This window comes from Nerophis lumbriciformis, linkage group LG11 (genome assembly GCF_033978685.3).
Source record: "Nerophis lumbriciformis linkage group LG11, RoL_Nlum_v2.1, whole genome shotgun sequence".
Taxonomy (NCBI): Eukaryota; Metazoa; Chordata; class Actinopteri; order Syngnathiformes; family Syngnathidae; genus Nerophis; species Nerophis lumbriciformis.
The window spans coordinates 38,572,777-38,587,521 of record NC_084558.2 but is presented as its reverse complement, the minus strand read 5'-3'; the positions used below and the strand labels follow the sequence as shown (position 1 = coordinate 38,587,521).

Genomic DNA, 14,745 nt, shown 5'->3' with positions numbered 1-14,745 from the left:
CTCCCTCCAGCCACGCCCTGCCGGTCCGTCTGGACATCATTTTTTTTATTGGGTGCATGGACGCTGAATGAATGCGGGGAGATTTTAATTCCAGGATGCTCCGTGAGTGACTGGCAGGTGTAGGCTTGAGGCGGGGATGTGGGGGTCAATATGGAGGACGTCCCAGCGTTTGCCAGCCTAAACCTCAACCCAGGCTCCATGTTTTTTTTTTGTCTGTGCAATGACGTGTCCCATTTTTGTTTTGTTTTTTCTTTTCTGTGTCCTGTGTTTGTGTCTACCTCTTTGGCTAACAGATGCAAATACCCCAAAGAAGTGTCGTGCCTTGTTCGGGCTTGACCAGCTGAGTTTATGGTGCAAACCGTGCAGGTATAAGAACTGCCGTAGCAGCCAACAGGAGCCATTGAGCTTCTTCTTTTTGATCATTTGCTCTCAAAAAAAACCCTTTTTTTATGTCCATATCGATGTGCTAACGGATGGCTTTTCCTGCCCTCTCGGCACTATTTCTTCATTGGACTGGCTTGGCAGAAAGTGGATTTCCGATGTATTTAAAAGTACTTTTTGAGAGTTAACGTCAACTTCCGTGGCGGAAATCCATTTTTTCTCCAAGCCCCCTCTCGTCTTTACTGTCTCAATGTATGTCCTAATTGGCACCCTTGAATAACAATGTGATGCTCACAAATTTTAGCCCTGACGCTCTTTTCTGTGCCCTCTTCCTCCTCCTCCTCCTCCTCCTCCCTCTTCTTCCTCCAAACTCCTCTTCAATAACCCTTACTTAGTCCCTACCTGTTGTCTTTCTGTTCTGACACAAGCAGTCTTTGAATTGGGAATACTTTCATGGTAGGTATTTGTTTCTGCTAAGTAATTCCCTTCTCTTTGTGTACACCGCCCAACCCCACCCCCCCCCCCATCCCCCACCCATCAGCGCCAAAACCTACTCCATTTGTCTTGTGGACATTGTTTGCGTGTGTCGGCCACAAATAGCCACGTTTTTCCCGCGACCTCAGAATTTCACCACAACGGTTGACTTTCTAGTACGTCAGATGTCAACGCATAAGATATACCGTATTTTTCGGAGTATAAGTCGCTCCGGAGTATAAGTCGCACCTGCCGAAAATGCATAATAAAGAAGGGAAAAAACATATAAGTCGCACTGGAGTATAAGTCGCATTTTTGGGGGAAATGTATTTGATAAAACCCAACACCAAGAATAGGCATTTGAAAGGCAATTTATAATAAATAAAGAATAGTGAACAAAAGGCTGAATAAGTGTACGTTATATGACGCATTAATAACCAACTGAGAACGTGCCTGGTATGTTAACGTAACATATTATGGTAAGAGTCATTCAAATAACTATAACATATAGAACATGCTATACGTTTACCAAACAATCTGTCACTCCTAATCGCTAAATCCCATGAAATCTTATACGTCTAGTCTCTTACGTGAATGAGCTAAATAATATTATTTGATATTTTACAGTAATGTGTTAATAATTTCACACATCAGTCGCTCCTGAGTATAAGTCGCACCCCCGGCCAAACTATGAAAATAACTGCGACTTATAGTCCGAAAAATACGGTAATCATTCACCGTACAGATAATGTTTAATGTTTAATAACGAGCGTACAGCAGAGGCGTAACCACGGTATAATAAAACTGAAACCGAGTAAAACTACTCACCTTCTGAACAAGACAAGAATACGCCAACTCTACAATGTTTTGAGTAACATTTTAATGTTGGTAACAGTAATACTAGTGTAGTGAGATGAGAAGCTTAGCAGTAGAAAAAAGTTACAATACAACTAAAACCAAGTGAAATTACTCACACTTTGAAGTCCTATAAAACAAACTGCAAAGTCAATGTTCCAGTAACATTTTAATGTTAATTGTAATACAAGGGTAAAAACAGAAATTAAACACTTCATAATAAAACTTAAATGAAGTTCAATTACCGTATTTTTCGGAGTATAAGTCGCTCCGGAGTATAAGTCGCACCGGCCGAAAATGCATAATAATGAAGGAAAAAAAACATATATAAGTGGAGTATAAGTCGCATTTTTGGGGGAAATGTATTTGATAAAACCCAACACCAAGAATAGACATTTGAAAGGCAATTTATAATAAATAAAGAATAGTGAACAAAGGGCTGAATAAGTGTACATTATATGACGCATAAATAACCAGTGTTGGGTTAGTTACTGAAAACCAGTAACTAGTTACAGTTACTAGTTACTTTATTTCAAAATTAACTCAGTTACTAACTCAGTTACTTACACCAAAAAGTAATGCGTTACTGTGAAAAGTAACTATTTAGTTACTTCTTCTACTTTTTGTTTTTTAAAGCTCCCATTAATGCCCTTTTAGCCTTCATTTCAGTACTGTTATTGCACTGGAGAATAATACAATCTGTTGATCAACTTGACATACATTTGCATCACTGAACTCTGCTAAGCAATGTGCTCTACATACAACACACAAAGACAAAGATATGTTTCAAAGGGCCAATTTATTTCAGGCCAGAACAAATTGACAAAACTATTTTAAATAGCTGCAACATAACATACATAAGTAACAAACAGCATAATAACACAAACACTAACCACGTTAAACCCAGATTCCGAACTAACAAAGGTCTTAACTCATTCTCTTTCTATGCCACTTCAATATGGAATGCACTCCCAGCAGGTGTAAAATAAAGGGCATCTCTCTCCTCCTTCAAAACCACACTAAAAGAACACCTCCAGGCAACTACAACCCTAAACTAACACCCTCCCTTCCACATAATACCTCTTCGGATTGTAAATAATGACATTTTTTCTTATACTTTCTGATCTCTCTCTCTGTGTCCACTACTTGCTGTACATATCCTACCAAGTCAGTCCTACACTGTTTCAATGTCCATTTCTCTGATGATGCAATTGTTGATGCTGATTGTTGATGACAGAAGTGTTGATACCAACCAAACCTAACCCCCCCCCCCCCCCCCCCCCCCCGTCCTCCATATCCCACACCCCGGATTGTAAATAATTCAATGTATATACCCTGATGATTATCTTGTGTGATGACTGTATTATGATGTTAGTATATATTTGATAGTATATATCTGTATCATAAATCAGTGGACCCCGACTTAAACAAGTTGAAAAACTTATTGGGGTGTTACCATTTAGTGGTCAATTGTACGGAATGTGTACTGTACTGTGCAATCTACTAATACAAGTTTCAATCAATCAATCAATCAACAACATAGCTGTAAAGCTGGCTTCACCTAAGGAAGGCTCACGTGACATACACAGAGCCTAACCAGGCAGATTTGAATTGTTGTTTTGGGCAGGAGACGGGATCTTTGATCCAAGACACAACTTACATTTAACTAAAATGTTATTTTCTTTGTGCTCGACAAAAGAAAAGAAGTGAGAATATCTCATACCTGCCAACCCTCCTGAATTTCAGTGCCTCTCCCTGGGACAACCATTCTCCCAAATTTCTCCCGATTTCCAACCGGACTTAAGGCACGCCCCTCCCGGTCCGTGCGGACCTGAGTGAGGACAGCCTGTCGTCACGTCCGCTTGGCCAACCAAAAAGTAACCACAGAACACTATACCGTATAGTCGTATAGTGTTCTGTGGTTACTTTTTTGTTGGCCAACGGTTTACGTTGTATTACGCATGCCCCTCCCCTCCCCACACACACAGAGAGCGCAGAGGAAGAATCAGAAGCATGTCATTGCTTCGCTGCCATAAAACACGATCAGATCCTCAGTTTCTAGCCGATACTACATAAAAAATAACGTAAAATAACGCAGTAACGCATCATGTAGTAACGGTAACTGAGTTACTGAATATAAAAAATAACGTGTTAGATTACTAGTTACCGCCGAAACTAACGGCGTTACAGTAACGCATTACTTTGTAACGCGTTAGTCCCAACACTGTAAATAACCAACTGAGAATGTGCCTGGTATGTTAACGTAACATATTATGGTAAGAGTCAATCAAATAACTATAACATATAGAACATGCTATACGTTTACCAAACAATCTGTCACTCCTAATCGCTAAATCCCATGAAATCTTATACGTCTAGTCTCTTACGTGAATGACGTAAATAATATTATTTGATATTTTGCGGTAATGTGTTAATAATTTCCCACATAAGTCGCTCCTGAGTATAAGTCGCAACCCCGGCCAAACTATGAAAAAAACTGCGCCTTATAGTCCGAAAAATACGCTAAGAATTTATGTCAGCGTCTGTTTTATTATTTGAATATTAGCATCACAGAAAAACCAAAATAAAATAAAAAATGTAGGTTTTACAACTTTTAGCATGTTGGACTTCGGAGGGTCCACAGTGGCTCCCGTCTACTCTTACAAAGAAGGCGGGAGATAAAAAAAAATTAGTCCAAGAGTGCAGAGCAGAAGATCAGCGGAGGCGATTGATTGATTGATTGAGACTTTTATTAGTAGATTGCACAGTACAGTGCATATTCCGTACAATTGACCACTAAATGGTAACACCCGAATAAGTTTTTCAACTTGTTTAAATCAATTCATGGTACAAATATATACTATCAGCATAATGCAGTCATCACACAAGTTAATCATCAGAGTATATACATTGAATTATTTACATTATTTACATTATTTACAATCCGGGATGTGGAGGGGGGGGTTAGGTTTGGTTGATATCAGCACTTCGGTCATCAACAATTGCATCATCAGAGAAATGGACATTGAAACAGTGTAGGTCTGACTTGGTAGGATATGTACAGCAAGTAGTGGACATAGAGAGATCAGAAAGAAGAAGAAGTATATACATTTGATTATTTACATTTGATTATTTAAAATCCGGGGAGGTGGGATGTGGGAGGGCATGCCTTGCAGGCATGATAATTGCGTCTTCATTAAAGGAGGCGAGAGGTTAAGAGTTCTCTGTGGGCTGGGGGAAAAGAGATGCATCTGCCCTAATTTCCCGCGGGAGGGGGCAGGAATCAATAATCCGCACGGGCACATACGATGGATCGATGCGTCTGTTCAAAAATGGATATTAGCTCATTTGTTGCAGTTTGACGGACAGTTTTCAGGAGCGAGGCGCGTACTTAGTAGCAAAACGATACCCCGGTGCGCCCGCTCGATATTCGCAACCACCCACATAGAAAAACGGGCGCTGTTGGTTTTTTCGAGACTACTCCCCCATCCCTTCCCCCCATCCCCTCCCTCATGCGCCGTTCCGTCTTGTGCACGCTTGTTTCCCCATGGCGCATGTGTGTGTTCTTCGCCCCCCCCAACACATTTGCTCTCTGAGCTTTTTTCCCCCCTCACGTTGGACATCGGCGATGTTGCGCTCGCTTTCTTTTTGTTCGACTCGCCGCCTTCGGGCGCGTTCAGGGGTCACCGTCTGGGTTAGATAACCCCCCCCCCGCCCCGTCTGAAGCCTTCGCGGTAGAAACGCCACGCACGCTCTCGCTGTGGGGGTGAGCGCCTCTAGACCCTCGCAGGCGAGGAGAGGGGGGTCCTGACCCCTGGGCCTTGACCCACACCTGGCACATACACACACTTGTGTCTGTGGGGCAGGTGTTGCTTGCCAGTTTTTTGTACAACTTTAGCCTTCAGGAGGGGTTTGACATCTCCGGGTGTACATTTTGCCTAGAGAAACCAAAGATGTGCGGATCGTAGTCTTAATCGGCCATTGTTGCTCAAAAAGACGTCAGGAATGAGGAGAAATTATGACTTCTGGCATTTGGAATCAAAACGTTGCTGAAAAAGTGTCAGCAATTAAAAAATATTGCCACACCAGATTGTCCATTTTTGCCCCCCCAAAACTGCGGTTTTACTTCGTGAAGAAGATTCTAATGTCAGAAATGAAGAGAAATCAAAAGTGGATACCACGACGGTCAGTGAATAGAATAGAATGGACTTTATTGTCATTATATTTGCATATAACGAGATTAAGGACTCCAACTTAAGGTGCGGTAGTGGGAACAAATATGGGATAAAAATAAATTACACAAGAGGTAATAAAGATAAAACTAAGAATTGAAATAAACAGACTACTATCCAATAATAAATAATAAGCAATCCTGAACAATATACAAAATACTGTACAATATACAGAGCAAGACAAGAGTACCGGAGTAATAAATAACAATCAGTGTCGGATGTATTGCACTCGAAGGGTAATATTGCACATTAGGGTATTAGGGTTGGATATTGTATAGGAAAGTAATCAGTGTTGCTCCAAAAATGTCCATCAGTGTAAGAATTGAAGGCTGATAATTAGGCTTACATATAGACGATGTAAACATTTAAATACACATAAAACACATCGTAATGACGCATTGTAGATATGTAGATCAGCAACGTCCTTCCACTCTGCAGCTTTTAAATCACATCACATAAACTGTGTGCCTTACAAGTAGCATTATCACTGGAAGAGTTGAGGACAAGGAATGCTCCAAACAAGCGTACTGAATGTAAACAAAAGCACCGGTGCACGGATACAAATATTGAAAGTAACAATAGCAAATATAGTATCAGTACATGTTATAGTATTTACATCGATATTTTTTACTATCACATAAGTGTTTTTGTCCTTTTTGTAAACCTTCAAAATAAGAGCCGATCGTAGTTTTTGCTTTTGTTAAGTTATTTTGCACTTATTTAGAACTTTATATGTGGTAAATAGGAATAAGGAAATTATTTAAATGTCAATTGATATTGTCGGATTACAGTTGTGATGAAAAATGTAATCATTTCATGATCCTAGAGATTTGAAGGATGAATAGTATCTTATTATACTATTATCTTGTGTTAATCATATAGCGTTGTTTTTTGTTTTGTTTTTGTTGTTGTACTTGCTACCATGTTCCATCATTCCATGTATATTCCATCATTTCCTGTATATTCTATCCTCTGGACCCCCTGTCAAAAGCTTCTTCTAGCTTATTTGGGGGACCCTTTCACGTACCAACATCTTTAAATGATGATATTTTACTACTATTGTATTTGTTATATGGTATTGTGAATAAACTTGAAAAACATAACTACTAGGTTTTGGATCGATACCCGCATTTGTAGTGTCGCCCAAATCTAATGCAAACAGAAGAATAAGTGCTTATTACATTTGAACAGGTGTAGATATAAACATGTTACAACAGAAAGTAACCAGATATTAGCAGTAAATTAACAAGTAGATGAATAATAGTTGTGAGAAAATAATACATACGCAATATGTCAGCAGCTAAAATAGGAGTCGTTTATAATATTATACCAAATAATATATTGTAGTGTATATTGTTTTCGCAGATATACAGTACAGGCCAACACTTCTCATTCAATGTGTTTTCTTAATTTTCATGACTATTTACATTGTAGATTGTCACTGAAGGCATCACAACTATGACACCTGTGAAGTGAAAACCATTTCAGGTGACTACCTCTTGAAGCTCATGGAGAGAATGCCAAGAGTGTGCGAAAAATTAATCAGAGCAAAGGGTGGCTATTTTGAAGAAACTGGAATATAAAACATGTTTTCAGTTATTTCACCTTTTTTTTTGTTAAGTACATAACTCCACATGTGTTTATTCGTAGTTTTGATGCCTTCAGTGACAATCTACAATGTACCGTATTTTTCGGACTTTAAGTCGCATTTTTTTTCATAGTTTGGCCGGGGGTGCGACTTATACTCAGGAGCGACTTATGTATGAAATGATTAACACATTACCGTAAAATATCAAATAATATTATTTCGCTCATTCACGTAAGAGACTAGACGTATAAGATTTCATCGGACTTAGCGATTAGGATTTTTTGGTAAACATATAGCATGTTCTATAAGTTAGTTATTTGAATGACTCTTACCACAATATGTTACGTTAACATACCAGGCACGTTCTCAGTTGGTTATTTATGCCTCATATAACGTACACTTATTCAGCCTGTTGTTCACTATTCTTTATTTATTTTTAAATTGCCTTTCAAATGTCTATTCTTGGTGTTGGCTTTTATCAAATAGATTTCCCCAAAAAATGCGACTTATACTCCAGTGCGACTTATATATGTTTTTTTCCTTCTTTATTATGCATTTTCGGCCGGTGCGACTTATACTCAGGTGCGACTTATATATGTTTTTTTCCTTCTTTATTATGCATTTTCGGCCGGAGCGACTTATACTCCGGTGCGACTTATATATGTTTTTTTCCTTCTTTATTATGCATTTTCGGCTGGTGCGACTTATACTCCGGTGCGACTTATATATGTTTTTTTCCTTCTTTATTATGCATTTTCGGCCGGAGCGACTTATACTCCAGTGCGACTTATATATGTTTTTTTCCTTCTTTATTATGCATTTTCGGCCGGTGCGACTTATACTCCGGTGCGGCTTATACTCTGAAAAATACGGTAAATAGTCATGAAAATAAAGAAAACCCACTGAATGAGAAGGTGTGTCCAAACTTTTGGTCTGTACTGTATACTTTAGGCCATATAGTCCGTCGCTATTGTCAACCAGTAGGAAGGATGCGCATATCATGATTGAAATTGGCCATCGTAGGAAAGAAGTAGAGATCGTGGAAGGAAACGCAGATGTGAGTTTACACCACGGAGTCCAAATCAGTTTACAAGCGCGTCAGAATTGATGATCGTTGCTAAAAAAAACAACAGTAGTTGTTGTCTGAAAGTGTGACAAGATGTCAGGAAATATGATGACAATCATATCCATGCCATCGTTGCTTAAAGATGGTGAGGAAAAAAAATGTAACACGAAATTCATAATTTAAAAAAAATTTAAAATTAATTTAAATTATTGTTGCCATGGAAGCTGTCAACCAATAGGAAAACAGCATGAATGGATGCAGGGGCGCCGAAAAGGGTGGGTAAAGGAGACGGATTCTAGGGGCCCATGATGGAGGGGGGCCCAGATAGGCCCCTAATGATGATGAAATTTATAATACAGAAAAAATAATGACACTGTGTTGGGGGCCCTGTAAAGATTCTTTTCATGGGGCCCAAAATCCCTAGCGGCGTCCCTGAATGGATGTGACAGTTGCTCGCCAAACAAAGTAAACGAATGAGAATCGTCTTAGCTGGCTAATGCTGACGTTAACTGTACGTAAAAAATGGATTCACAATTGAATCGTGATTCTTACTCATTCTCATTTTAAATCAGTTCATAATTTTCTAATAAATCAAATTTTTTTTTTTTGTTGAAAAATTTAAAAAATTTTAAAAATTAAATTAAAAAAAGTATAAATGGTAAATGGGTTATACTTGTATAGCGCTTTTCTACCTTGAAGGCACTCAAAGCGCTTTGAGACTATTTGAAGTGAAGTGAAGTGAATTATATTTATATAGCGCTTTTCTTTAGTGATTCAAAGCGCTTTACATAGTGAAACCCAATATCTAAGTTACATTTAAACCAGTGTGGGTGGCACAGGGAGCACGTGGGTAAAGTGTCTTGCCCAAGGACACAATAGCAGTGACTAGGATGGCGGAAGCGGGGATCGAACCTGCAACCCTCCAGTTGCTGGCACGGCCGCTCTACCAACCGAGCTATACCGCCCCACATTCACCCATTCACACACACATTCACACACTGATGGCGGGATCCGCCATGCAAGGCGCTAACCACGACCCATCAGGAGCAAGGGTGAAGTGTCTTGCTCAAGGACACAACGGACGTGGTAGAAGCTGGGCATCGAACCAGGAGCCCTCAGGTTGCTGGCACGGCCACTCTCCCAACTCCGCCGTGCCCTTTAAAACTGTTTAAAGCCAGGAAGAGTTTTGGTCACCGTTTTTGTAGCAAATATTATATTGCAAGAATGGAATCGAACCGAGAGTCGTTGTAAGGTTCCCCTCCCGACTAAAAACCTCCGCCGTCGAAACCGAAAAGTCCAGAGAGCAAGCGTTACTCCATCTTTGTCTCCGCCATGGTCATCTCCCCCCCCACCCCCCTTCCCCTCTCCCCGCCTGCTTCCTGTCCCTGTGTCCTCCATGTCTGTCCTGTCTGCGGCCCCACAGTGGGCGGGCTGGGCGTGGGTTCATTTCTCCAATCATGCATGGCAAAGCTGCTCGGCGCAACTTGACGCTGAAAGGTGCTCTCTACCTCCCCCCCTTCAGGAGGAAAAAAAAGTGCATTCGCTACATCCAAGGTGAAGGCAGCTGCGCCAGTCCCCCCTCATCGGACGGAAGCTTACCAGACTCCCCCCCCTCCTCGCCCTCCTCCTCCGTGGTCCCGTCGCCCTCGCCAAAAGAGTCCACGCCTCAGACTGAACAAATGCAGCCTCTCTCACTGACTATGAAACCCGCCCACCAGCCACTCCATCACCGAGCGCCGGACAACCCGAGCAAAACCCCCTCGGCTGCCTCCTCGTCCCACAACGGCGCCGACGGCGTGCCGCACTCGCGGCACGTCTCCTCCATGGTCCGGCCCTCGCCGCTCTTGTGTCATTCCCACTCGCTCCTCCAGCCTCTCTCGCTGGTGACCAAGTCCATAGAGTAGCCCCCCCTTCTCTGCTCTTTCTCTCCACTTTCTTTCCGTAAACTTCATTGGTCAATATTTGACCCACCGTGGAAAAAGGATTTAAAAAAAACAAAAAAAACGCCACAATTAGCGTTCCCCTCCCCCCCCCCCCCCCGGGTTCTCTCTTCAACTCCTTGGTTCTCCGTCTTTATTTGTATTAAATACGAGCTGGCGAACCAATCGGATCATCCGGGAGGAGGCCGGCGTCCACAAGGTTGATGTTGAAATGTACAGAGTCCAGGAAGGGGCTGGTTATGCATTCTTCCACTTGTCCTTTTTCTTTCCTGTGGGGGAGGCGGGAGGTCCGGGTGGGAGGGCTTTCCAGGGGTTGTTGAAGAAAAACAAACAAACAAACAAAAAAAACAAAAAAAAAACCACGCTAGGACCAGTAGTATTTATTGCTTTAGAGATTGCTCGTCGTATCTTGTTCGTGTCTCCTTTTTGACGTTCTTTCTTTTTCTTAAGCAAAATGTTGTACAAATATTTTTTTTTTCTTCAGGTAAGCGACTTATATAATATGCGGACGACCCGTTTTTACAAGGAGGTTTTAACTACTTTTGTTTTCCCCTTCTTTTGTTCTCTTCCTTGGATTCCACTCTGTGTACCGTGTAGATCTCATCGACCCCCCCCAACGTATGCACATTTCGATAAAAAGCCATTTTTACAAAAAAAAATAAAAATAAACACCTCGAGACAGCGGCGTCCCCCCCCCCCCCCCCCCCCCCCAAGCCCCCCAGCCCCCCTCTTCACGTCTCGGACTGTTTTGATCGGTGTACAGATTTTCCCCCGTGCCAAAATTTTGTGCTAATCTCATCTCCGACCACCTCTGTTTCATTCGGACGCCATCTTTTTTGCTGTGACGTTACATAGATTGCTATGTATGTAGTATAAATGTTGCTATAACAAAAATGTGTTTGGTAGCAAAATGTCAAATATTAAAAATTTCAACCTAATACAACAAAAAAAAAACCAAAAAAAAAACCATCATACTGTATAAAAACCCACCCAGGGCCAAATTATGTACATTAGGAGGTTCATAAAAAAAACTTATTAAATACAAAAAAATACACAAACTGCCACTTTTAAGTACACTACTACATATAGGTAGCTAGGAAAAAAATAGGCATGTTGATGTTGCAAGAGGCTGTAAAATATTACTACTACTAAAAAAAAGCTACAAGAGGACCACCCACTCATTGTAGTTGACATGACGCGACTGTAATCTGTCTATTTCTTCTCTGGTTTATTAAGATGCTAATGATAAATAGTTTGAATGTTTCCTTAACGGCTGTGATGTTCCTGTTCTCTTTTATGCTCTTTTCCTTTTCTTTCTTTCTTTGTTTTTTCCCCCCCCTTGTTATTTTCAAAATGGTTCCCCCCCACCCCCCAAAAAACCATTGTTTTTTGTAATGAATAAATGTTAATGCTGTACAGTCTCTGTAGCATGCAGTTCTGTATTAATAAAAGCAACTTAGTATGTGCACGAATGCGTCTTCCTTTGCAGCGGAACATGCCGGTTCCAGGTACCGCTTTGCCTCTCGGGCGGGAAACAGAAACGACAATTAGCAATTATATCGTTTCTTGGCACAAAGTGTCGTTATTCACGGAAGAAGAAGCAGCTATTCCAGAAAAAAAGCCGTTATTTTGCTATGAAACGTGTCCTTCTTTGTGAAGTCTATCTTACCCAGGATGCAACTGGAGTTTATTCTCCGTATTCCATACTTGCCAACCCTCCCGAATTTTCCGGGAGACTCCCGAAATTCAGCGCCTCTCCCGAAAACCTCCCGGGACAAATATTCTCCCGAAAATCTCCCGATTTTCAGCCGGAGCTGGAGGCCACGCCCCTCCAGCTCCATGAGGACCTGAGTGAGGACAGCCTTTTTTCACGACGGGAGGACAACAGGGTGACAAGAACTAAATCATCCAGACTAGAGACAAATTGTATTATTATGTTTATCTTACCTAAAAATAAATATATTTATTAATTTAAAAAAAAAACTAAATACATTTTTACTATATTTTGCTAAAAACATCAAAATTAATTGTATTTTTATTTGTATTTTTTCTGACTCCTTATTACATCCAGCCATAGAATTATACATTAAAATAAACATATTTGAAATAATTTATTTTAAATCATCATGATAATTCATTTAAAATTACCATATTTAATTATTAAAATAATTGCTTGTTTATCAACAACTTTAGCATTTTATTCATTACATTTTGAAGCTCTCAGAAGCCAAGTTATGTTATATTTCTTAATATTTATATATTATATATATATTTATATATATATATATATATATATATATATATATATATATATATATATATATATATATATATATATGTATTAAATACTTGACTTGGTGAATTCTAGCTGTCAATATACTCCTCCCCTCTTAACCACGCCCCGCCCCACCCCCGACCACGCCCCCCATCCTCCACCCCCCACTTCCCGAAATCGGAGGTCTCAAGGTTGGCAAGTATGCCGTATTCTGACTACACGGAAATACTGAGATCAGATGTGCCAAAAGATCAGCCATGATGACAAGATGACAGAGTCACTCATTAAGAGTGATTAGATTATATATCAAATTAAAAATCACCCTCTGTAGTTCAGAAAACTGGTTTATGATAAGTGTTAGAAATGAAGAGAAATCATTCACAAAGCGTGCTAAAAATGAGTGACCGTATTTTTCGGACAGTGCGCCTTATAACGCCTAATGTACGGAATAATTCTGGTTGTGCTTACCGACTTTAAAGCTATTTTATTTGGTACATGGTGTAATGATAAGTGTGACCAGTAGATGGCAGTCACACATAAGAGATACGTGTCGACTGCAATATGACTCAAGTAAACAACATCAAAATGTTATATGTTCCATTGAAAGTATAGAACATTACACACTGCGCTCAAAAATCTATCAAAATGTTTTAGTACGACTTTGGTAAGCTATGAAGACGCACTGCTTGGTGGATTGTACTGTGCTTCAACATATGAGTATTATTATGGTGTGTGTATAAGGTAAGACATATTATCTGGCGTTTTGTTTTGCAATATTATGCAAAAGCAACTTTTCTTACCTTCTGGTACCTGCTGATCTGTATTTGTCCTGAAAAATTGCACGCTGTTTTATTTTCAATGAAACAATAGAAAAGATGTACTCATATAGTAGTACAGTTGGCACAGTACAGTAAACTGACAGTTAATATTTAAACATTTAACATGTGACATTTCAAACCATTTTCAACAGAAATAGTTCATGCACATTCAGATGAATTCTTCAAAATTACAATAAAAAAAATGGGCAGGGGGCCGGGCTGTAAATATATATATATAATATTCCTTGCGCACTAATTGACTGAAAGAGCACGCACTTGGCGCGATGATGTCATGTTATCGATGGAAAAATGCATTTTTAGACAATATGATTTGCCTGAGCGGCTAGGAGACCCCGAGAGTAACAAGCGGTTGCCTTGTTGCCTTTCCATTAAGAACAATAAATTAGTTTTTAATATAAGTTTGCTGGTTTGAAGAAATGTAATGCCGAGCGCATATCATTATGTCAAGATAATGGCACTAGCATTTACCGGTACTTAATTTAAGAATATTTTTCAACATATTGAGAAAAAAGGTCTCATATTTGTTTTTTCTATCAAGAAAATTGCACTTGTTATTAGTGAGAATATACTTATTTTAAGGTATTTTTGGGTTCATTGAGGTTAGCTAATTTTACTTGTTTTGGAAAGTCTTGACAAGCCAAATTTTCTTGTTCTATTGGCAGATAATTTTGCTTAGTTCAAGTAAAATACCCCTCATTTTTGTATTTTTTTCCCCTTGTTTATGAACACTGACTTTTTGCAGTGTAGTCGATAATCCTCTTCTTTTTCTCTCTCTTCTTGTTATGGGACATTCATCCTTCAGTGTTGCCATTTCTAATATAAAGTAGTGTAAAGTTCTTACTTATATCTGTCAGTAAACTCGCCATGAAAGTGCAAAAACATACCGGTGTAGTGAGTTTATATTATTCACCCAAGGAACTTTAGTTATTAGAGAGTTCCGGTCGGACGGTTTTTCATGGGACACATTTCCGGTGTGGTTGTTTCCGGATGAGGAGATGCTGCTCCGTTATTGATTGAAATAAAGTCTGAATGTCATTAAAACAGTTAGCTCCATCTTTTGACACTTCTTCCACTCCCGTCCTTGCACACTACACC

At 39.8% G+C, this 14,745-nt stretch overlaps 1 protein-coding gene across 24 annotated transcripts in view; it reads left to right on the top strand.

The window, feature by feature from the left end:
- tcf7l2 (transcription factor 7 like 2) overlaps positions 1-12,002 on the top strand; it is a 218,660-nt gene extending 206,658 nt beyond the window's left edge. For 9 of the 24 annotated variants that reach the window (XM_072914123.1, XM_072914121.1, XM_061966630.2 and 6 more), the window contains one exon: positions 10,119-12,002. In XM_072914123.1, the coding sequence (XP_072770224.1) occupies positions 10,119-10,500 (382 nt within the window). In that variant the 3' untranslated portion in view covers positions 10,501-12,002. Of the gene's footprint in view, positions 1-293; positions 367-776; positions 839-10,118 lie in introns of those variants that run through there. The other 15 variants (XM_072914124.1, XM_072914122.1, XM_061966634.2 and 12 more) reach the window with 5 other exon arrangements.
- Positions 12,003-14,745: the final 2,743 nt, after the last annotated feature.